This window comes from Corapipo altera, unplaced genomic scaffold (assembly GCF_003945725.1).
Source record: "Corapipo altera isolate COAL_440 unplaced genomic scaffold, ASM394572v1 44, whole genome shotgun sequence".
NCBI lineage: Eukaryota > Metazoa > Chordata > Aves > Passeriformes > Pipridae > Corapipo > Corapipo altera.
Genome location: NW_020884880.1, coordinates 17,897,417 through 17,922,116, shown reverse-complemented (window position 1 = coordinate 17,922,116; position 24,700 = coordinate 17,897,417). Strand labels below are relative to the sequence as shown.

The 24,700-nt window shown below is 39.3% G+C and overlaps 1 protein-coding gene across 1 annotated transcript; it reads right to left on the bottom strand.

Annotated features, from left to right (window-relative positions):
* Positions 1-16,080: 16,080 nt before the first annotated feature.
* Positions 16,081-22,521, bottom strand: OXSM (3-oxoacyl-ACP synthase, mitochondrial). The gene is made up of 3 exons (XM_027639396.1): positions 22,324-22,521; positions 19,446-20,462; positions 16,081-17,049 (listed from the first exon to the last, which is right to left on the bottom strand). Exons 2-3 carry the CDS (start codon positions 20,426-20,428, stop codon positions 16,647-16,649), a joined length of 1,386 nt encoding a protein of 461 aa, XP_027495197.1. The 5' UTR covers positions 20,429-20,462; positions 22,324-22,521; the 3' UTR covers positions 16,081-16,646.
* Positions 22,522-24,700: the final 2,179 nt, after the last annotated feature.

Sequence of the window (24,700 nt, the reverse complement as noted above, 5' to 3'; positions counted from 1 at the left end):
TATTGATTTATTAGCATGGGGTATGCTGTAGGATCAGACATTTTGTCTTACTTTTAATCAAAAATAGAATTATTTTTCTTGAGAATATTATAAAATACTGACTTGATCAGAAGTAGGAATTTCTCTTCCATTAGGAAATTCTGATCCATGAGCATTTGTTTCCATATCAAGGCAGAATAAGAGGTAGCAATACTTGCAACTTTGATTAAATGCGAAGTTCTCCCCTCTCTCCCTACAAATCTCAAGGTGTCAAAACATGTTGTTGGAGCTCAAGATTAAAATGCTTCTATTTTATATAGTCTCCAGGGAGATGAAGCTGGTATCCTTCACAGTCTGGACTTTCCAACCAGACTGTGTTTCCTGTGACTGCTGTGGTGACAACACTCCAGTGATACATACAGCACCTGAACAGAGGGTAAAGCACTGCCTTGTTTTGCACAGAGGCCAGAAGACTGTGAAGAGGTTGGATGTACCTTTTCATAGTGTGCCACAGCATTTCAGGCAGACAGACTAAAAAATGAATTAAAAATATTTTCTCAGTGAAAAATCAATGTTTCAGCCTACCAACATTTTACAATTGATTATTTCAGTTTTATAGCAACCAAATTCCAGGCACTCAGATTTACTATCTTCCCCCAATATTAGTATATGGGTTTAATTAACCCAGTGGTTCCAGTTAGTGCATAATAGAGCAAGTGCAGTATCACAAATCAGAGTGTGGAAATGCTGACACATTTAAATGCAGTGAGAATTTTACCAGGATTTTATGCACAGTTTGAAAAATCAAATAAAACCCATTTAAAAAATAAGAAGGGAAAAGGCACTGTTGGAGGGAGGGATAACGATTCATCTGATTCTGTGTCATTTTTATAATCCCAGCTTTTGAGCTCCTGTGGCCTTATATTGATTTTCTCTGTTCTTTCTCTCTTTTTTCTTTTTAAGTTACGGAAAGTGAACACATTTAATATAAAACAGATTTTGCTTTATTTTTTCAGGTAAGCCTGTTAAAAGTAGAAAATACTTCATCTGCTGCACACAGAAAAAGCGTAACATTAACCATTTGACATTAAATCTTGGTAGATAAATATCGTCTCTATTTAATTATCTGTTCAAAATTGATAAAAGAGTAGCATCAGCTTTCGAAAGGCTCAGTAGCAAAACTCCCACTGATATCAGTGGGTCTAGGATCTCACTAAAAATTTTACAAATTTTTTTCTTTTTGAAAAAGCAGCATTTCTCTATGCAATAATTGGCAGCTATTTGTGTCAGTTTGGCAGATACAAAGCTGCATGGGTCTGTGGGAGATTTATGCCTCCCAACATGCCGTGCTAAATTTAAACCTGTTGCATAATATGCAGATTCATTGTCATGTATGTAATGCAGCTAAGAATATCTAAAGTTCAAGGGAAGCTAATACACATACAGCTTAAAAAGGAGGGGTTAAATACATTTAGGGCTTTACCACCTGGAATGAAAAGCACTGCTGACTCCCTTTAGTAAAACTATCCCTTCTTGCAATCACTTCAATGAACATATGTTTCATTCGCATACCACAGTGGTACAAAGTACCACTGATATTAAAAATAGGAAAACAAGACAAGACAGACTTGCTTCTTGGTTTTATTAAGCTGTCACTTCAGTCTTAGCTCTGGGGGCACACTGCTCTAAAGTGCCTCTGAGGAACTCTGAAGCTTGCTTTTTCCTCCAAAATTACTAACTGGAAGACTTATCTCCGCAATGCCCTTCTATATTCCATCTTACACACACACATGCTCCAATACCTATAAGAAATAGATCTCCTTTCCTACTTGATCTCAGGACTGAAAAACCTTTCTTGTAATTCACATTTTTGCTTCTGGTCTGAGCTTGAATGCAAGAAAATACAGCACTTACAGACATTGCATATATTATCTACATGTTTGTAGAAACTTAAAATAGTAGCTTAATCCTACATGAATGATCTAGATAATTTTTATTATCAATCATTACAAAGAACACAAACAAAATAAGAAGGTTTGGTGAAGTTCCATCTCTTTGGTCTTCATCTCTAGGGCTCATTCTAAAGTGAAAACTTCTAGAAATATTGATGGATTAGAAAGAAGAATGACTAAAGAACCATTGCCGATATCTGGGCTTTTGTTGGTTTGAGTTTTTTGGGGGTGTTTTTCACCTAATCATTATCACCAAACCTTTTCTGGAGTAATTCCCTGAAGATGAGATAGTTGCCAACCTTTAGACCAGTTCTCAAGTCATTGTTCATGTTCTCATTTCACCTTGAACTTGAGCCATCAAAATGCCTTTCATATTAGCGTCCAGGACATGTTTTTAACTCACACAAAAATATTCCAGACACCCATCCAAATATTATGCTACACACAAATCATTTCCCACAAAAGGCATACTTAAAAACTTAGCCTCCTGATTTTCAGTTTCAGACAAACACGTCTCTTTTTGCTCTGTCAGGCCAGCATATCCACAGGTTCTATGCACAGGCTATTTATTCTTATTTTTTATGAGGTATCTCAGCTCTACAGAAACAACACACTGGAAGATATCCCTAGTCTGCACTAATTCAAAAGAGTCCCTAGTGACTATGTCAAATAATGTATTAGTATCACAAACGTGACATGGTTGGAGAAGATAGGAGATATGAGATAATTTTTTCGATGTTCTGAACCATCCCCACGTTTCAGTGCCGTGTGATGCTGATGCAAGGATATTAAGTCCTCTGATCTTGAGATCATATCAGTTTGGGATTAGTGCTCTATTACTTGACTTTTTGGCACTACCTGAGCTTGCCTGGACTAAACATAACACAGGAACACCAAATAAAATACTCAAGTTGACTTTAAAAAAACCAAACCAACAAACAACAAAAAAACCCCACCAAAACCAGAAAATTAAAACTTTCAAACAAATAAATTTAGTATTTTAATAGCAGAAAAAAAATCAGAGCTTAAATATTAATATTTTAAAAAACATGAAAAAGCACTTGGAAAAGTCTGGTGATTGTTATTATTTGGTGTTATTGCTAATTACTTCAAACCATGGATAAGGTTGAAGAAAATCTGAAAGAATTAAGTTCATGGTAACACAAGTGGTGATTGGACTAAGATAAAAAATAACCAGACAAGAGGAAGAATGAGACAATTTGAAACATTGTGAATAGTTCCAAGCAAGAACTAGGCACTAAGAGAGGATTCACCTGTAATTATGATGTTTTATTCAGCATTTTACGAATGTTTCCAGGCTTTATGTCTAGCATACCATTATATCCTTGCCATGATTAGTGTACCCGTATTACCAGACAAGAAGTTCTGACCAAAGGCAATTTCTGCAAGCACACAGTAATATAGTCTAGCCATGGACAGAGTTGGATCCAGCGAATCAACATCTGTTAATTTTTTGGGACACAGCTTTGTAGGGGAAACAGGCAAACCTAAGTGTATCAGCCCCATGCTTAAATAATCAGCTGCCAAATGCAACTAGGACCAACCTTAAAAATAGCTACATTAGGAAATGGTAGCTTTGTCACATGTAGATAAGCCCTGAAAGAGAGCACACAGCTGAAGTCCACGTGTAGAAAATCCACCAAGGCACCAACATGAAGTGGCTTAAGCCTAACAAAACACCTCCAGGAAGGCTGTAGAAGTAATCAATATATTGCCTATGTTTTTCATAAAAGGAAGGATTCCAGAAGCCTCCTGAACAGACACAAAATCCACTCTGTGCCTTTTGCAATGTATTTCAGTTCTTTTTCTCAAGACTCGGAACAACTCAGTATTCCAGTTATTCTCTGCTAATACTATTCTTCATGAACGTCCTTTGCTTTGCCCAAGATCCTGGACTTGCCTTTTGGTGTTCTTCCATGTGTCTGACTCACCTTTTTCATGGGTCAGTCAAGAAAAATTCTCTTTCAAGCAGTCCCTTGTTAAAACATACCTTTCCACAATGAAAACTCTTCTGAATCTCATGGAACAAGTGTTTACAAAAACAACAAACATGCAGCAAAATAGTGGAAGTGACATGTCTCTGTTCAGTATCTGCTGTTATACTTTCTCTCAGCAACAGCCTAACTGTCAAAAAGCACAGAATTATTTTAAGAAAAAAATGAATCAAAGATGAAAATCCATCACAAACAAAAAGCAGTTTAAAGGAATTTAAAATTTCTCATATACTGCTATTAGAATGCCTATTTAATCATTACTTTATTCAGGTCCCTGTATCTTGATCTCAATCTCCTTTACTTTCTTTATTTTTCCGGCCTCCTGAATCAGAGCAGACAAGTTAACACTGTTTACTTCATCAGGTAAGTATTCCTGACTTGTATATCTGGCAAAAAAATTATTTAACTGTTAACTAATAAGCACAGAGAAGAGAATCTATCACTAAAATAGTCTTGGAACCCTCCATCTGTGTGTTTCTGTTTAAACAAATGCTGGGAATGAACAATTTATTTTTCTGTTTACTTGCTAACCCAAACCCTGCGTATTTCATACTGATGGAAAAGCCTACAGATGAGTAACTAATCCCAGAGACTCAACAGAACATATAGCTCCAAGCTGTCTACAACTTTAGAGCCAAAACACCAGCAAAAAACAAAGGATCAAATATCCTAAAGTGCCCTTGGTGAGGAGTATCCAGTATTTTAAATTTCTTTCTAACCATTGAGGGTAGAAAACAGAAAATTTGAGGGTCCTGACATTTTCTTTCTAGGATTGGAGAGTTAATTACTTTGAAAAAAATCAATAGCACGGTTTGGGTAAATGCCATCTCATCTTCTGAATGGCTCCTTTATCAGTCCAGTTGTTTAGATTTTAGGAAAAGAAATACATGTTCAGCACCTAGCACAGTGGTCCTGACCTCCATCTGGGTCCTTTAACACTATCCTAAAATAAATTACATTTTTAATGAAATACAGAAACTGACACAACATTGCTTTTATGTGGTCTTCTTGAAGAGAATAACTGAATACAAGTTAAGGCTAAGACCGGTTTTTCTCATATTTTACCAGGATATTTCGAAATTGCAAACAACATCAAGCTATTTCATTACTGTAATTGACCTTATTTCCCTGTACAGTGAAGTCCACCATCACTTAGCAAGAGTTTGCTTGTTTCCCTGATTGGATCTGCTACTTTTTATGGTGAGCAACAGGGCCCATCAACCATCGGGTGATCTTCACCCAAAAGCTAGGAAGTAACCTGGGGTCTGCCACCAATATAGTATGTACAGACAGCATGTCAGGGAATGGAGATACACATTTATATACAACTTGCATCACCCAAGGTGAGCCCAGGTGCTGGATCTGACGTAAATAGGCTTCTGGGGGGGGGGGGGGGGGGGTGGGGGGGGGGGGGGGTATTTCAGTTGGGGGCCCTCAGGGCAATCACAGCCTACAGGTGCCCACAGAGTCCTGGCACATACATAAGCATATACACACATGTGCAAAAGGTTGGTTATATCGCTTCTTGCATTAGCTCAGAGGGAATTGGTTTGGGTTATGTGCTCCATAAATCAGGGAGAAAAAACCCACTTTGCTTTCTCATCTGACTGATTTTTTTTTCTCTGAGAAAGGCAAGTCACTCTGCAAACACACCTGCAGCAACAAGCAGCTTTCTTAGACCACTGAAGCTCTTGAGCAGACTGACAACCTTATTCCCACAAAGACAATGGCAGTTTTGCAATTTAGGAAAGGCAGGGTTTGAGCAAACAAGTCAGAAAAGGGTCTGAAAGGCTTCTGAAGTTGATCTCCTTAGCATTCCTAGAGTGCACTGGTTGTTCAAACAGTACAGTCTTAGTTAACTGTGAGTCAGCCTGGGGATATTCATAGAATCATAGAATGATTTAGGTTGGAAAAGACCTCCAAGATCATCAAATCCACCACAAAGCCATGTCCCCAAGAGGCACATTTTCCCTGAGCCTCCTTTTCTCCAGGCTTAACACCCCCAGGTCCCTCACTGCTCCTCATCAGACTTGTGCTCCAGAACCTTCACCAGCTCTGTTCCTCTTCTATGGACATGCTCCAGCTCCTGAATGTCTTTTTTATAGTGAGGGGCCCACAACTACACAGGATTCAAGGTGCAGCCTCACCAGCGCTGAGTACAGAGGGAGGATCACTGCCCAAGTCCTGCTGGTCACACGATTTCTGGTACAAGCCAGGTTGCCATTGGCCTTCTTGGCCACCTGGGCACACTGCTGGCTCACGTTCAGTCGACTGTCAACCAGCATCCCCAGGTCCTTTTCCACAGGGCAGTTTTCCAGCCACTCTTCCCCAAGCCTGCAGCATTGCACGGAGTTTTTGCAATCAGGTGCAGGACCCTGCACTTCGTCTTGTAGTATGTCCTCAGCCAAAAGCAGCTCCTGCAGACAGGGGTCAGTCCTGAAGCCTCTCCCCTCAGCAGGACTGGGCAACCCTGTTACATCAGCTCTGAGCCAGCCCTGAGCCCCAAGCCTCACCGTGAGGCGGTGGCTGCTCTTGGGGCCTGGCATTTGCATTAAAGAAACCATGGAAGAAAAAATATCTCTCTGCCATCAGAGCAGTTCTGGAATTCAATCTCAAACACCAAAAGTACCTTTGGGGACAAATTCCTGATTTTTTTTGAGGTATATTTTACCAGGTCTATTAAAAAGAAGCATGAGGCAGGAACAATGACTGCCTTTGTGTTAGCTTGTTTTTTCAAATCTTTCCTTCTCTTTCTTATTTCCTCTAAACAAGTACTGTGCAATAAATGTTATCATTGGCCCATGAATGCAATTTAGGAATTTGTTTTGAAACAGTTCCCAGGAGATTCTTTCTTTCCTTCAGCCTACTAGGCCACTCAAAACAGAATGGAGGTGTCAAGAGATGGAGCCAGAGGAGGAAAGAAACAGGAGCAGGAACAATGTCTGATTCACACTCAATATCTAGTTAAGTAGAAGAATTCTTAAACTGCCTCAATAAACTTGCAATTTACTATAGGAAATAAGTAGTCCTAAGACACTTAGGACATATCTAAACAATTTCTTTCGCTTTAATCTTACAGTTCCTTCCTTTCAGCAACTGTATGAATATGCTGCTTAAAAATATAGAATAATTTCCCCTCCTCACTGCTCTACCTTACAGAGCTGTTGACCCCTTCAAAGTCTGTGCCTTTCAGCAAGTCAGAGCAAACTCGGGTTTTATTCACACAGGGAAACTCATATGAACTCTATGAAGGAACAAACAAAGGCTGGATGAAATATGTTTAGCCTCACTTCCTTGCCCTGCTGTGTTCCTTTTTAAACAATGGCTGTGTGGTGGTTTGAAAAGAAAAGTAATGACTGAGCAACCTGGTCTGGTGTGAGGTGTCCCTGCTTATTGCCGGGGGCTGGAAGAGATGACCTTTAAATGCACCTTCCAGCTCAAACTATTAATTCCATGATTCCACGCCAAAGGGAACCCCTGAGCTGCGGGCGGGTGCCCGAGGTCCTCGGATAACCGAGATTTTGCTGCCACCGTGTGGTTACCCCGGTTTCGCCCACGATTTTCTCTGCTCTGGAGGCCCCACCGCGGGAGCGGTGGAAAAAAGCGTCCCGCTTCTGAGACGGAGGAAAGAAGTCTTCCTGTAAAACTGCTCGTCACATAACCGTGCCCTCGGCCAAACCCTGACCTTCACCCTAATGCTAACCAACCCAGCCCAACTGAGTTTGATGCACATTTGGAGAGCAGGAGTGGCTGCTCTCAGTAGGTGGAGGTTGACCAGTTTTACTCAGTTTCAGAAGATGCTCTTCTGTGGTTTCTGATGGTTCTGTGTGCTGGACCTCCAGTTACCCATTACAGATGAACAAACAGTAGCGCTCGGAACAGAAATAACTTGTTTGCAAAGCAGCAGCTTCGAGCCAGTCTATTCAGTTTCCTCCCACAGGATTGCCAGCTGATGATGGTTTAAAATGTTTAATACTCAAACTGTTCTGCCACAATCTTTTGGTCTCTAAGTGTCATAGACACAAACAGACTGCTAAGTCCATCTCCTCAAAAGCATGTACTAGTGGTAGAAATGCCTCTGGGGTTTCTTATACTGCATGTGGCAAGAGAACCAAGCACGCACTCTTTAAACAGGGCATTTTTAAGGTTTCCTCTGGAGAACTACTGCAGCCAAGTGGGAGAGATATTACAATTCTTTCCAGAAATCCTAAAGTGCACCTTTTCCTAAAGCTATCCTATAGCATCCATCATGAGGTGCAGACCAATTTGGCCCAGTACAGGAATCTGTAACATCCCAGTATAGATCAGTGTGCTGGCAAATGAACCTGGCTATCAGCCAGCAAACCCTGGGCTCACAGAATGTGAGCCACAATACTTTCTTTTTAAGCTATTTCAGAAGAGAACAGTGTTGTTTCACACAGTGCCAGCAGACCAGGAATAAATCATACAGAACAGAAATGACAATATCTCAGTGAATTGGTGACCAGGTATAAGTTCTTTGTAGGAACCCTGTAAAATCAGTGGATCTAAATAGTAAATACAGCTAAAGTTTTCAGTAAGCATGATTATTTCAGGCAAAGTGACCCATGGGAGTGAGATCTTTTGTGTCAGTCCATTTCCTGACAGAAAGGCACTCACATCCAAAACATAACCATCACAGCCAGCACCATCATTGTCAGTCAGAGGAGGAACAAAGACTAATTAATTGAATAAAGACCAAATTATTCACTCCCATTATAAGTGTGACATTGGTGAGAATCCCAAATGCATCCAGCATTGCAGCGTTGGGTGTTACAGTTGTCTCAGGGGCAGCATGTGCCATTATTTTCAAGGGCTTCAGCAATTGTCATTCTGAACACTCTCCTTCACACACATTTGAGCTATCTAACACAGAACAAAGGTGTCCTCTACTCTCATTCCACCTTATATTGCTGAATTACAAAGAGAATGTCGCTGAAACAGATGCGAATAGGGAAACTACTACTCCTTGACTTTATTGCTCCCTTAGATTCCCTGTACAATTTGTTAACGGTCTCAGGGATCTGCTTTCCTTGAAGCTTCTGGCTTTCTTTTTTTAATTTTTTTTTTTATTTCTAAATTCATCTGAATCCTTTTCTCTCTGTTATTGAAAGAAATTTAGTGAGAGCTATTTCTATAAACTCCACCCCCATGTAGTCTGCTAAGAAGGGCATGTGCTATGAGTAATTTGCCTACATTAATCTGAAAAAAAGGCACTGACAAAAACTGATTTGCATACACGACAAAGGTTATTATTCTCTTTCTTTTCCAAACAGGGGAACAGAGACAACTCTCTCATGTTCTCATACAAAGAGTGAAAATCAGTAACATCCCCCACCTAGCACTTAAATTAAAGGTATACTTAAAATAATTCTTTAAAAAGAAATCAAAGGCTGACTTACAGGATATAGATCAGACTCAGTTTTACCCAAATTAAGAATCTTATTGCATATCCTTATAAACCAGTTTCAAGTAAATGGTAATTAGCTTCTGCTCAGAAAAGCCAATGTGACAGACAGTGAGATCTAATGGACTGGACATGAGCTAGAAAGCAACACTTCCAGAATTATATTTCCAGTTCCACCAGATCTTTCAGTCTTTTACTGATTCCCAAATCTGATCTCTATACAATATAATGTTAAGATAGGATGGTGAGGAGAAAGCAATATGATTTTAAGTCTTCATTATGTACTGGAACACACCAGAAAAGCGTAGAAATCCTCCTATAGCTGGCAAACTTCCTGTTAAAAGACATCATCTTGCTCAGAAAAACATGTACTTCATAACTTTCAATGTACTTTCTATTTAGACAATAAGCCAAGCACAAAATTTTTGATCACACTTGTTCATCTCCTTTGGTTTCTGGAGGTCCTTCTCTGCTATAGGTTCTCTAGGCTCCATTATCTATCCCTGTATCTGATTCCCTGAGTCTCTTCCTAGCCTCCCCCCTATCATTCTGCCTGTGAGAGGAATTAATGTGTCCCTCCATTCCCCTTCCCTCTCATGTGATGCAATAATCCTATCTGCCCAAACTTGCTCTCACAAAGTGCAACCTCAGCTGTACTGTTTTGGCTTCCTGCACACATCCAAGGACTTTAGGGTGGTCACCAAGTTTAGAGAATTTGGCTGGTTCCAATAGAAACAGCTAGCAAGGTGGTTGAACCTGTTGGTTCTGCTATCCAAATGACATTCAATTTTCTCAAGAGCCAAGAGTATTCCTACCACTGATTTAAAAAAATCCCTAAGCATTAAAAAAAATTTCACATTAAATACAGATAGATGATACCAAGTTGCATGTAAGCCTCCCTAGGCCAGATACCATTTTTGGAAAAAAAGTCCTGAGGATAAAAAATCAGAAATTATAATGTTCCTTTTAAAAATAATTAAATAGCAGATAGAACTATTATTTTCTGACACTCCCTCAGAACTTATTGTATACAAATATTCCATATCAAGCCCTTTTCTTTCTTTCTTTCCTTCTTTCTTTCTTTTTTCTTTCTTTTTTTCTTCTTTCTTATCTTCCTTCCTTTTTTTAATTCCTTTCCTTCCTTCCTTCCTTCCTTCCTTCCTCTTCCATCAAACACATGACATTATGAGAATTGACTCTTAAATGAACTCTTAGAATACATTTTATGTCTTATTTCGACAGAGAGAACACTTGATGGCACTCTGAACTCCAGGAAACAGTCCATTAGGCATGAAACAACTGATCACTGCTTAGAGCAATAACATTTAACACCAAAATCCTGACAATGACAGAAAACAAAAACTACAAAATGATATTAACTAACACATGGATGTCCAGCTATTTAACATCTGATCTGCTTTATAGCACTCCAGGAGAACCCACATTAAAAAAATATTCATCTCTTTTTCAATTATAGTTCCTCTTTTGCATTTCTTGTGCTCTTTATGAATATAGGTCTTTTTAAATCCTTCCTATTACTATTTTATTTCACTCCATTCCTATTGTATTTTGCCAGAGACCTTGGGCTACAATAGCCTTATATGCTACCCGTTTGATATTCCTGTATATTAGCTGTCATACTAAAATTATTGCACCTCCTACACAGCAGTAGTGACTACAAGCAATTGATATTGGCATATTTCTTTACAGTTCAATAGCTCCAGGTAGAAAACTGCTTCTCTACCAAGTTAAAATCAATCATCATTGTTACAAAATTTTGAGTTGTGTCCACTGCCCAAGAAGAAACTATTACACATTTTGCTCAGGTTATAAAACTGCCTTCATCTTAGTTTTTACTGTCACTGTAGCTAGCTTTAGAAATCAAAGATGAGCCTGTCTTCTCAGAAGAAGAAAAACAAAAAAGGGGAACTAAAGGTATATTCCTAAAATGTAATATATACAGAATTATTTCTAGTCTCAGATTTACCAATCTATGGTGATTAAACTAAAGAGCCTATATGATCTTAATAAGAATATCCAGAAGGAAGGAATATTTTCACTATGGTCTGTGATAAATACTAATTCCAGCTTCAGTTTCCTGTTTTGTGAAAGCTATCTAATGAGTTTGGGCCAACATTACTACAGAATCTAAATCTTGAGGGTAGTTACTCTCCGCACATTGTAAGATATAGGGAGGTTTGACTGTGTCCAGATGATGACATGAAGCCTAAAAGACTTGCCCAAACTCACAGTGGTACTTAAGGATCAAATGTCTTTTTGTTCCAGGTGAAATGTGGTTTATATATCGAAAGTGAAGGAAGATAGGAATATTTATAAATTAAGTTGCATAGAGAGCCTCTGACAGGAAGAGGATGTACTCTAGGTATTTCAACCACGTTGGTCCATCTTCACCTCTACTGAAGAAGCTGAAGTGGTGTATTTTCACAAGCCATTGATCAAAGACACTCAGGGTAAATCACAGAGATGAGGAGTTTTACATGCCTTAAAAGCACTAGTAATTTCCATTCTGCAGTATACTCCAGTATTTCAACTGAAGTTGAAACACTGTGCTTCTCCTCCAAATATGCACTTTTATAAAGTAAGGTTTATACATTTCAAAGTTTGGGGTGTTTATTGCTTTAAATGATGCATACCTTCGTGACTCAAACTGAAAAAAATATAGCCAAAGTTGGATTTTTCCTTTTTCAGATAGTAAAATCTAGTGGCTATGTATTATTTACATAAATTAGGAAAGGAGGTAAGATAGTAAAGACAGAAAAAAAGGGGAAAATTGACAACAGTAAAAGTTATCAAATCATTATACATTCTTTTCATCTTTGATACACAAACATCTATTTTTCAGTTCAGAATAAGAGCAGCATATGTCAGACCAAACCCTAGAGTGTGAGGAAAAAAAAAGGTCTTTAGAAACCTTTTCTCAGAAATTGTCCAAGGTAGAAATGCTCCATATAGTCCTCAAAAACTAGTAAAATGCCTTCTCTCCCAGTTATATTCAGATTTGGCCCTGCATTGTTTATAATAGAAGACCAGCACATAGTTGAAAATTTAAATACATTTAATTTTTTTTTAACATCAACAATCATCATGAAGCTTTAATAAGTAAAAAAGTCTATGTTAAATAACAGATAGCAAAATGAACCTTTTTGCAAACTTAAACCAGTTGTTTTCCACACTGCTTGATAAGCCATTCACCTCTGAAATACTGCCTTGCTTTGCTTTCCAAAAATCCATTTCCTACAACACTTCCAACCACGTTTTAAAATCAACAGAGCTTCTCATATCTCTTATCACAGAGACTTTTCTCTTTATTTCAACAAAAATACTCCACCATTCAACTACCCTTAAAGTCCGCTTTTGAATTCATTAAAACAACCTTGCAGGCACAAATGGAAAGACCAATTACATCACAGAGAATTGGGAGCAAACACCTGAACATTTTTGCACCGTTTTCCTGTGCCACATGTGGTCTCAAAACTCAAAAGGCTGGTCCCACAAAGCTTCCACCCCAAACACCTTGACAGAGCCAAGGGACTTGGCAGGTCCCACAGCATGGTTGTCCCATCCATGGCCCTGGCTGCCAGGCATGGTGGGAAGGGGGACAAGGTTTATTAACCACTTGTGGTTTTGCAATATACACTTCTCCTCACTACAGGCTCACTGGATGTTCAAAAGGATGCCATAGATGCCTTGAAATAATTATAGTTTAGTATTCACCTATTCTTGATTTTTATTATCATATTAGAAAACCGCGAATTCTATTTTTACTGAAAATAAAACCTTTTGCTCAGGACTTCTTTCAAGCTTGAACTGGATTTAATTTGAAATCATTTAGAAACTGGCAAGACATTATTTTATAAATTCTTTCATTAGTAAAAAATGTGCTGTATACCTAAGAAAAAAACTTCTGCATACTGAACTAAACTGACTTAAGTAAACTAACATGAGGAATATTTTCTTTGCATTTGCAGAACAGGGTACAGAAGTCCAAAAAGAAATGATGTTTATAATTTTAATAAATTGTTTTCAGAGACAGGCAGTAATTAACTCTGAGCAATGGCTTGACCTTTCTAAGATTTCAGCAAACATATGCTGCTTGCATATTTTATAACATATTTTTTTATTAGGCTCTCTTGAGTAAATGAGATCACGCAAGTTTTCACAATTCCAATTTTTGTTTCAAATGCATTTATTTCTAAAAATCTTCACTTAAGTTAAAATCTCTAATTCAAATACAAAAAATATTTTAAACAGCCGGAAAGTAGCTTGGCAGAAAAAGACCTGGTCCCGATGGACCAGCTGTCTTCACAGTAAGTCCAAAAGCATCGTGGGCTGCGTTAGGAAGAACAGCAGCAGCACTCATGGGAGATGATCCTTCCCCCGTTCTCAGCACTGGCAAGACATGTCTGCAGAGTTGTGTTCAGTTCTGGGCTCCCCAGTACATGAGAAAAACTGGAGTAAGCCCAGTGAAAGGCCACAAAGATGATGAAGGAACTGGAGCATCTGACATACAAGGAGAGGATGAGAGAGTTGGAACTGTTCAGCCTGCAGAACACAAGGCTCCAGGAGGTCTCATCAATGTGTGCAAATACCTGATGGGGGAATGAACAAGAGAGAGCCAGACTCTTCTCAGTACTATCCAGTGAAAGGATAAGAGGCAATGGGAACAAATTTAAATACAGGAAATTCCATTTAAATGAAAGAAACTTCTTACAGTGAGAGTGAACAAGCACTGGCACAGACTGTCCAGAGAGGATGTGGAATCTCCGTCCTGGGAGATACTCAAAACTCAGCAGGACAGGTCCCTGAGCAACCTGCTTTAGCTGGCCCTGCTTTGAGCAGGGGGGCTGGACTACAGGTGCACCTCTCCAGAGGTGCTTTCCAGACTCAGTGATCCTGACTGGAGCATTTGGCTCTCACAAGTGTGTTGCACCACTGTAGAATCAGGTTTCCAAATAAACACTTTACAGCCATTTCCAAGTTTTGCTTATCAGAACAGAAGCAACTCCAGACTCAAGAGTCTAAATATGAAGCTTTTTTAATCCAGACTCTGGACCCTTAAATCTCTTGATTATTAAAGATGAAAGGAACATTTTAAATGAAAGAATTCTATTTTAAACACTGGTCCATTTGCCCATTTAATAGTTTACCAACACAGAGAGATGTGCTTTTCTTTTATGTTTGCAGCTACCCTAATAAAGCAGTAATTAGCAGTAGGTAGTCTCTGATCAGCTCAGCGGGGTATGTGATAAAAAGAGGTGATTCCAAACAAGTACATTAAAGTGAAACCTATATAAACTAAATTCAAATAGACAGGGGTTAAATTTGGGCTGTATTCATTTTTAAAATATCTGAATTCCCTACAAGGCACACTACTACTGCATCTAGGCCTGTTAAAATTATCCATAATCAAAATACCTAAAATAACTATTGTAACAAAGCTTTCATGGTTTAAAGGTTACCTGCAGCAGATGATTAAATTGCAGTAGGCTGAAGGGAGGAGAAAGATCTTTTAATCATTTCAGTTTCTGTTTTATTTTTCTGTGTGACAGTATCATCTCTCTTTTCACGGTTGGTACACTACAGTCTGCATCCAACACTCCTGGGGCCATGATCTCTGCTGTCAGAGGGAAAGGGAGGCGTCTCTGTCACAGTATTAATTACAGGTCTGCAGCTATGTAACCAGTCTGTGCAAGTTTAGTTAGACCATACTTCAGGTCCACAATAATACAGAACTATCTAGTCTTTCCATATTCCACCCTGGATCACAACTAACTGAAAAAATACTGTCTCCAGAAGAAGCTTGCTGGATGATTTCCTCCAAATTCATAACCCTGCTGCTACCTCTCTCCTGGAGTCTGAATTCTTTGAATCAATTTCTTTTTGCATATAATTTGTAGAGAGCATCATTGAATTTTACATTCTGCCTTTTATATTGGATGCAATCCACATCCTCATTCATTGTATTGCCATTGTTAATTATCATAAGCTAAGAGGTTTGTTAGTATTTTCCCTGATAGCAAACCCCCATACTCTCTCTCGCTTGCACGCTTTCACATTTTCCCCTTGGTAATATATTATTTTACTTTCCAGTTTACTATTCCATTAATCTACTTTGGACTGCGTTGTTCTGTATGAGCTTAGCTTCTGAAACAGTCTTAATCATTCTCTGACTGCATTTTTCACACCAGCCTCTTTAACTTTCTATTCAGTAAAGAGAACAAATGCAAAAATTATGCAGTTCGATTTCAGCATTCAGACCATTTGTATAAATAATGAGGTTTTATGGTACAGCTAAGCCTCATGATAGCCCATTAGTAAGCTCTTTCCAGAATAAAATTTACTTACAGTGGAGCTACTTTTTATGTCGTTTATTTTAAATCCAGTGAGTTACTTTTTTTCCACTTACATGGGTCAAAGGCTAAGACTGACAATTTCAAAAAGAACACTGGTAAAAAGTCTCTTAATGAACCAACCCATCAACAAGGATATCCAGCTTCACTCACATCTGCACTATGAATCAAGCCAGTACTTGGCTGAGATGCTGGCTGGTGCCAGAAGGAATAGCTGAAGTCCTTTAGTTGCTCTTTGCAGGAAAAATCTAAACCACCATTACTATGTTAGCTTCAGGTATAGTTTAATTTTCCTGTTCTCTTTCTTCCCCTTTCTCCTCCTCAGCACAAGACCCAGATTTGTTTCTTGCATATACTTTTTGTTTGTTTGTTTTCATAGAAGACACCTTGTTTCTCCAAGTTTCCACTTGTGTGGAAGAATGCACATAAAATCTATGATATTTGAGACAACGTACAATGAAGAAAAAGGCAGAATTATATATGGAGGGGGTAACAAAGGGGAGCTTAGTCATAAACCTTGTATCATTGTGCAGTTAAGTCATCAAGTGTGGAGTTCTAGCTTGTTAGCCAGCATCTCTTTTGCATAAATGTTTCTGAACAATTTGTGTCACACAAATACAAAAATCTATCCTAATGAAGTTTAATCACAATGTCTCCTGTTCTAGTCAAGAACAAAAACTTCTTCACCACACAAACAACAGATCTTTTATTTATTTTTATTAAAATGAGTAAAAGAAGTTCCCTCTTTCTAAAAGAGTTGCTGATGTAAATTTTAGGGTGAATAAAGTTCTTATGTATCAAATGAGCAACTCTCAAAGATGAGAAAAGATTACAGTACACACCAAGGGTAGGAGTACAGAAAATCATCACTGGTGCCATTTTTGCTCAACATTCTCAGCATAAGTTAAACACTTGCAAAGCACAAAGTCGCATTAGTACCACCAAAGCCAAACGAATTTGTGAGTGCTATACGCCGTTTTTCAGTTTTCCACTCCTGAGCAGTTAATGGAACGTAATTGAGATCAAACTCTGCCTCTGTTTTCTGTAAGTTTAGAGTAGGTGGCAAAATTCCATGGTAACAGGACAGTGCAGTAAAAGCTGCTTCAATAGCTCCTGCAGCCCCCAAGAGATGTCCCGTTGCTCCTTTTGTTGAGGAAACCGCAATATTACGTGAGTGATCTTTAAAAAGTCTCTTGATTGCTTGATTCTCAGCAGCATCTCCTAGAGGTGTAGAAGTTGCATGTGCATTGACATATGTTACATCTTCAGGTTTGATCCCAGAATCTTTTATTGCTGCAGACATACACCTAAGGGAAAAAGAGAAAACAGAATGCTGACTTTCCCAATATATTTTTGTCAAATGGACAAGCCAAAAGAAAAATGTTTATGAAATGTAAAAATCTGCTTTAGCAAAGATGTAAATGACAACAGATGAATTCATCTAACTAAATACATTAGCATCTACATTTAGCTACCAGAGAAAAGTAGTAGATGTGAGGCCCAATATAAAATCAGACTTGCTGTTAAAAATTCCACAGTTGGGAACAATACAAAGAGAAGGAAAGAAGCTAAAACAATCAATCTCTATAGACTACATTATTATGTCAAAGACCCTTTTCTGTGTAAAATTTGAAAATATTTGAGAGAGAAATAACTACCTGATATTATTACAAAAATTTAGGTATGCTCTACCCAACAAAAATATTGGGAAATTAAAGCAAAAATATGCAGTCATCCTTCTCATGAGCTTCTTTTGCATGCTTTCCAGAGACTACAAAACTGTCTAGGAGATAGCACAAATTCCTATATTTCATTTTATAAGGAAATTTTCTGAAAGTCACACTCTTCTACCCTAATATGGTATGCTTTGTTTGACTCCTGACGATTTGTGGACTGTGACTGCCTCTATAAAACACACTTTTTTATGAAAAACACATAAGGTTCACCACAGCTCCATACTGTGATTTTCTCACAGGTTTCCCAGAGAAAGAAGGGAATTAGTCAGACATTTCCTTGCACCTACAACTTAACCAAGAGCCCCTGAGCAAAAGACCGACTCTTTTGAAACTTATGAAAAATAAGTAAATAAAAGGAAGCTCAAAAAAAAAAAAAATAACACGGGCGTCTAGACAAATTTAAATGTCTCTAGTACAGCCTTCTATCCTTAGAAGCATCCAGTTTAGCTTACATTGGAGGCCACTGACACTCACTGTGACTAGACAGTGAGCCAGCTTTCAAGCAAAAAAGATTACTGATCAACCATGAGATACATTAATGTAGTTAAATAGGTCATCCACAACAAACATATTTACTTAAGAAGATACCAGATTACTTGTGTAGGACAATCTTTGTATCCACTCTCCTTAGTCTGGCTTTGCCTCTCCTTTCCTGTTGGTTTATTCCAACACATGTATTAGCCTCCTACTGAAGTAGTTATTAGAAGATGATAAAAATATATTCTGCTGATTTTTTTTTTTGATGTGGCAAATAAAATTCCTACAGAAAAGTAAGAGAAGCATATACATTCCAGATTTAATCCATATACCACTACAGTAACAAAATATTTGCTTGAAGACGGTATTAAAATGTATTATCTCACCTCAAGGGTGGAAAAGCGGAACATTTTGGAGATACCAAGATTAACTTTCAACTACTTCCTACTGTGAATTTAATTTATATGTTACTGCAATCATAAAATATACAAAAATTCGGTTACAATATATTGCCATATCATCTCAAGGGTAAGCAAGTCTGAAAATATGAGATAAGACACTTCTGATTACTCATCTCACACCTAAGTCTACAGAACAATTAAATACGAATCAAATAGCATAGAGGGAAACATGGTATATTTATATTTCTAGAAAAATCTGTTAACCCAATAAAGACGCAAACACAGCTTTACAATACCATGAAGAAGTTTGATCTATTTGTGCAGTGATATATTGAATTTTGATATTAAATATTCACATACATTTGGAATAAGGCAAACTAAACCTTTGCTAAAGATTCCAATGTCAACTCAGCAATAGTACTCAGCCTACATAAAACTCACCAACTGGTAAACATAATTTAGCTAACAATTTAATTAGGTCAATGATAATTATTAGATAAGTATCATCTACTTGTGAACTGGTTTTGATAAGAAAAACATTGATGAAACTTTACCATTTCCCTAAAGTGTATTTCTGTTATGCCCCTCCACCAATGCTCTTCATCTGAACTACTGAATATTCTAACAAACCAGATCCTCCAAGTGCTCTACAGCTTTCACCACCTGAGATTTCCTGCAACAAACAACATGCTTTTGCAGGGGATGGCCTTTCTTCACCGTGGACAAAGGATGAAGGAGAACCTAAAAAGGTTCTACTGCACCACAAAAATCTTAAAAAAGAGGTTTCCATTGAGACTGATTTATGTGAACAGCTGCATGCACCAAAAGCAAAATATTTTCACATGAGAAAGTTTTTGTAACTCTATGAAAAAAGGCTGATTCTAGCAAGAACTGACCTTCACTGTGCTACTAAAAAAAATGTTGGGGCACAACAGTACCAGAAGCTCTTTCATTTTTCAGATTTTCAAGCTTTTGTAATATTAATTCACGATTGAACAGCCTTTATGAAAAGCACACAGTAACAGAAACAAATGTACCGACTATAATTAACACATGAAGAAGCTATTACAGTCAACACAGAGTTCTTACCTGAATGCACCATCTCCCTCTGGATTAGGTGCTGTTATGTGGCAAGCATCACCAGACAGTCCATAACCTAAAACTTCGGCATAGATCCTAGCACCTCTTTGCACGGCGTGTCCATACTCTTCCAAGACCAGTACAGCAGCACCCTCTCCCATTACAAACCCTTCTCTCTTCGAATCAAACGGTCGACAGGCCGTTTTAGGGCTCGAGTTAAAACTCGTGCTGAGGGCCCGAGCTCTTGCGAATCCAGCCAAAGACAAAGGACTAATGCAAGCCTCAGTCCCTCCAGCCAACATGACATCAGCATCACCAGCAGCAATAAACCTAAAGGAGTCTCCAACTGCATGTGCGCCTGTGGTACAAGCGGTTGACACAGCGTGATTTGGCCCTTTCAGTTGGTACTTAATGCTGATATGGCCTGCTGCCATATTGACTAAAATCTTTGGCACAAAAAACGGGCTGACCTTATTGTAACCCTTTGTTTTAAATAAGGCAGCTGTGTCAGAAATTTCTTCCAGTGGAACCATTCCCATCCCAATTGCCACACCGGCACTTAAGCGATCCTGTTCAGACTGGGGAGACCAGCCAGAGTCCTTCATTGCAAGTTCTGCTGCACCAATGGCCATCACAGTGGCAGAACTCATGGATTTGATCTCTGACTTTGACACAAAGCTTTCTTCACTGAACTGACCCTCCTTTTTTCCCCTTGGCACACAAGCAGCCACTCTACATGGGATGCCTGCATATTCTTCCCCATCTAGCGATGTAATCCCACTGCCTCCTTCAAGAAGGTGCTTCCACACAAACTGAGTCCCCACACCAAGAGGGGACACTAAGCCAATACCTGTAACCACTACTTTCCTTCGACATGCAGGTAGAGACTTGCTGAAAGTTCTTCTGTGGTTTTGTAAATGTAGATTTAAATTCAGACTCCGGAGATGAAGATTTGCAACCTTTAACAGATCCTGTGAGTGCTGTGAGAACATGGTGGCAATAATCACTTCAAGCACATTCCTGTAACTGGAGGGGGAAGACACAAATACAACAATAAAACAGCCAGTGTGGAAAACATTCCAAGTACATTAAATTAATAACTTGCTTTTTACAAGAAAGCCTATTTTCAAACCTGTAGAAGGAGATGTAGTTTCTGTGTCTCTAATCAGGAATAGTATGAGTTATCGTAGACAAGGCATAGAAACACAGTCACTTTGGGAATGCCTCTAGTGGTCTCATCTGCCTTAAGCTGCTAATGAATATGAGTTTGCACTACTGTGGCCTGCAACACACTCTCTGGTTTTACTGCAAACTCTCCCCAGGGCTTTAACCACCAGATGGCTGGAGGTACGAACAATGAACGTTAACAGCTTCATTCTTCCAAGGGCCAAAGTGTGTGTTCACCTGAAAGTGTATGTCCTAGAATTACCAAGTTAAAGATGTTGTTATCTCAAACTTCATGTCAGGCAGAACGGTCTCGAAAACTCAGAATAGAAGTCAATAAATTCTTCCTGGTTCTGCCATCAATGTAATTACATAGCTTGGACAAGAGTCCTCATCTTTCTACCTCCATCTATCCCTTATCAGCCTTGGGTATTTACACTGTCGGGGGACAGTACCTGAAGTGGTTTGAGCAAGATGTGCTACACCACCACCTCCCATCAGCAGATCCCACATATCAAGAGGGATGTCAAGCGATGGCAGAAGGCCACTGCTGAGCACGAATACTTCAGGTGGGACAAGAGGACCATGCCTAGCAGTGATGCTGCCATACTACACCACAGTCTCTCTCCCTTGCCTTGGTAACTGCCAGGTCCAGAGCTGGTCCAATTGCACGCATCTGGCATGCTGGAACAGGGCAGTGGCTGCAGTACAGCTCTGTCAACAACTACAATACAGGTTGCAACTGGTCACCTGCTTTTTGACTCATAAAAAGGGCAACTTGGCATCCCCAGCAATTTGGTAAAATACAGGGAGCTGTATGGGGACCACACAGGGCTGCTGGGCTAACGCACTCCTGCTGAAACACCCCGAGCTGTGGTAGCACAAGTAAGCAGCAGCAATAATAAAGAATATCATAGAATCATAGAATGGGTTGGGTTGGAAAGGACTTAAACATCATCTAGTTCCAACCCCGCTGCAGGGACACCTCTCACTAGAACACGTTGCTCAAAGCCTCATGCAGCCTTGCCTTGTACACTTCCAGGGATGGGGAATAAAATTAATAAATAATTATAGATTAAACTTTATATATATTTTATGTAACTATTTTTTAAAAAATAATTATATTTATAATGAAACAAAATTCTTTTTTTAAGGATGCCTGGTTTAAATCCTGACCCAAATCTGCCATTTTAGCTAAGCCAGTTAGCCTGGCCTTTATTTATACTTTATAAAGTATATATATTATATACTATATACTATATATATAGTATGTATATATTCTATACCTATATTTTATACTATATAAATATAGGTATAGAATATATACATACTATATAGATTACTATATATAGTATATAATACATTATATACATAACATATACAACATATAGTACATATAAATATGTACTATATATAATATATATAATAGAGCTCTGCAGTATTATATGTATATATATTACATAATGTATAACATGTATATCCATATATCCTAAATATCTGTTATATATAGTATAGTATAGCATATACAACGTGATGTATAACGTATTATTTATAATTATACATATAAATGTATAATAACGTATATGTGTGTGTGTACATACATGTGCGTGTGTGCATACACCTATGACTGCAGAGTTCTGTAAAGCAGCGCGTCCCACATCCCCACGCCGTCACCCGGTGCAGGTGCCGAGCCGTCCTGTTTAACCCAAGCAATGCCCGATACCTGCTCTGCGGGAAAACCAGGCGCGGGGCAACTTCCCCCCGGAAACAAGCACTACCGGACGGCCCCGGCTGTTTAAAGGGCAGTGACTACTTTAATGTCTACATCAGCAGTCAAACCCCGGCCCAAACGCACAGCACTCAGCCGCCATTGCCGCCCCGCCCCGTCCCGCCCCGCTGGGGGCGGCTTCCCCCCCGGCCCCCCCTTCCCTCCGCCCCAGCGCCTCAGTGGTACCTCCGCCGCCCGCGTTCCCCCCCCGCTCCGCGATGGTTCGCTCTGCCTCCCGCTCCCGTTCCCGTTCCGGCGGCGCGGGGCTGCACCACGCGGCAGGCCGGGGGGGGGGAAAGAGGAGGTGTGTGGGTACGCGCGGCCCAGCGGCGCTTCGTCTCGTCTGGCCCCGCCTCGCGGTGTAGGCGGGTGGGAAGCGAGGCGGTGTAAATAACCCAGAGGGCTGGAAAAGGCGAGGTTATCATTTCTTTCCCAAAGCACGTGATTAAACGCGCAAAGGAAGAGTAAGGACACCCCCACCCCCTCCCGCCAAATAAACACACGGTCTCCGGTGGAGTAATACGCAAGACCTTATCGCTCTCTACAGCTGTTTGAATAGAGGCTGTAGGCAGGTGGGAGTCTGTTTCTTCTCCCAGGTAACAAGTGATAGAACCAGAGGAAATGGCCTCAAGTAACAAGTGATAGAACCAGAGGAAATGGCCTCAAGTTGTGTCAGGGGAGGTTTAGATTGGATATTAGGAACGTTTTCTTCACTGGAAGCAGTTGTCAAGTATTTGACCAGGCTGCCGAGGGAAGTGGTGTCACTGTCCCTGGGGGTGTTTAAAAGATGTGCAGACATGACATTTGGGGACACGGTTTAGTGGTGGACTTGACAGCACTGAACTCAGTGATTGTAAAGATCTTTTCCAGTCTAAATGATTTCTGGAAAGTGCTCCTCCTCACGGATGCTGAAGTGCTGGTAGAGAAGACAAAGACTAAATGATCACTGGCTTTACAGCAGAGTCTTGAAAATACAGGTACAAATATGCCAACAGCAACGATGCACACGAGTAAACTATTTTTGGTTGCTGCTTCCAGCTGCAAGAATGGATGATCTGAACTGAGACCAAGCTATGCCTGAAATGACATGTACGAACAACTAAATTTTTACTTAGGACAGTGGTATCTCACTTAAAATACGCGAAGACTGAGAAGCTACCATAGCAGACTATAAAATGTGCGTCAAAGTCTCATCAACAGAGACATGAATTAATTACATAAATGGGGAGTTTACTTGTTAGGTGATACCTTTTATAGTGTAGGGCAGTAAGAAAACAAATCTGTTTACTCACACACAATACAATGATGCTTCTTAGCTGCAATCACAGCTACTTCTAAATACAAACCATAGCACATTAATGAAGCACTGCAGTAAAAAAGGGAAAAAAGATGTCAAAAAGGAGAGAAATGGAATACTTAAGATAGAAAAACCTCACTATTTTTAAATGAAGCATCTGTATTTAATTTCCCTTTAGAAATAATATTCCTTGGACATTTGTGTGTTAGTAATTTGTTGGAAGTTGGCACTTGGTCTTCTCAATTTTCATACAGCTTTCCTATGAGTACTTCCAAAGCATTATTTACAAATGCTATACTTATATGCATTATATAATTATGTTACACATATAGCAATTTAGTTAATCATTAAATTTCACAGCGCAGCCAACATTCAGAGCCACATAACTATGTGAAAGAAATGGAAAGGGAGTTAAAAGCTGAAGAAGCAGCCAAGGAACATCATCTTAAATTAAAATTTTATTACTTTGGTACCAGTTTTTTGATTCTGAGGGCTGTGTTAGTAACTTTTTTCAACAATACTAGTAGGAACAATGAGTACAATCTCAGCAAAAGTGAATTGCCCAGTGTTAAATCCCAGCTTTTGTGAGGGATATGTACCACTTCCTTTAAAAAATCAAAGAAGCTGAGCAGTGACCTGTCAGAAGCAGCCAGCAGAGGTAGAATGTAATGTCAGCTGCAAAATCAGGCTGAATTTTAAAGACTTCTTTTGCTTGGAACTCTTTAAATCTGCATTCCTGAGAAAGCAAAGCCTCACCAGTCTTTGTGTCCAAGGTTTTTCACCGCAGTTCTTTCACTGATAGCACAAATGTCTAGAAGCAGCAGACCAGGGCTTTTTAGCTTTGCTGGAACAGACTTTGCGTAGTGCTGGGTGAGGTGTCAGGGCAGGAGCGAGTTGCTTCAGTGGTATTCCACCCAGGTAGCCCAGGTGAGGCTGAAGGTTTGGCACCATCAGAGAGCACTGCCAAACCAGGGCAGTACAGAAGGGGATTTATATCCTTGAGGACGTTACTGCCTGCCAAGGGGCTCCCGATGT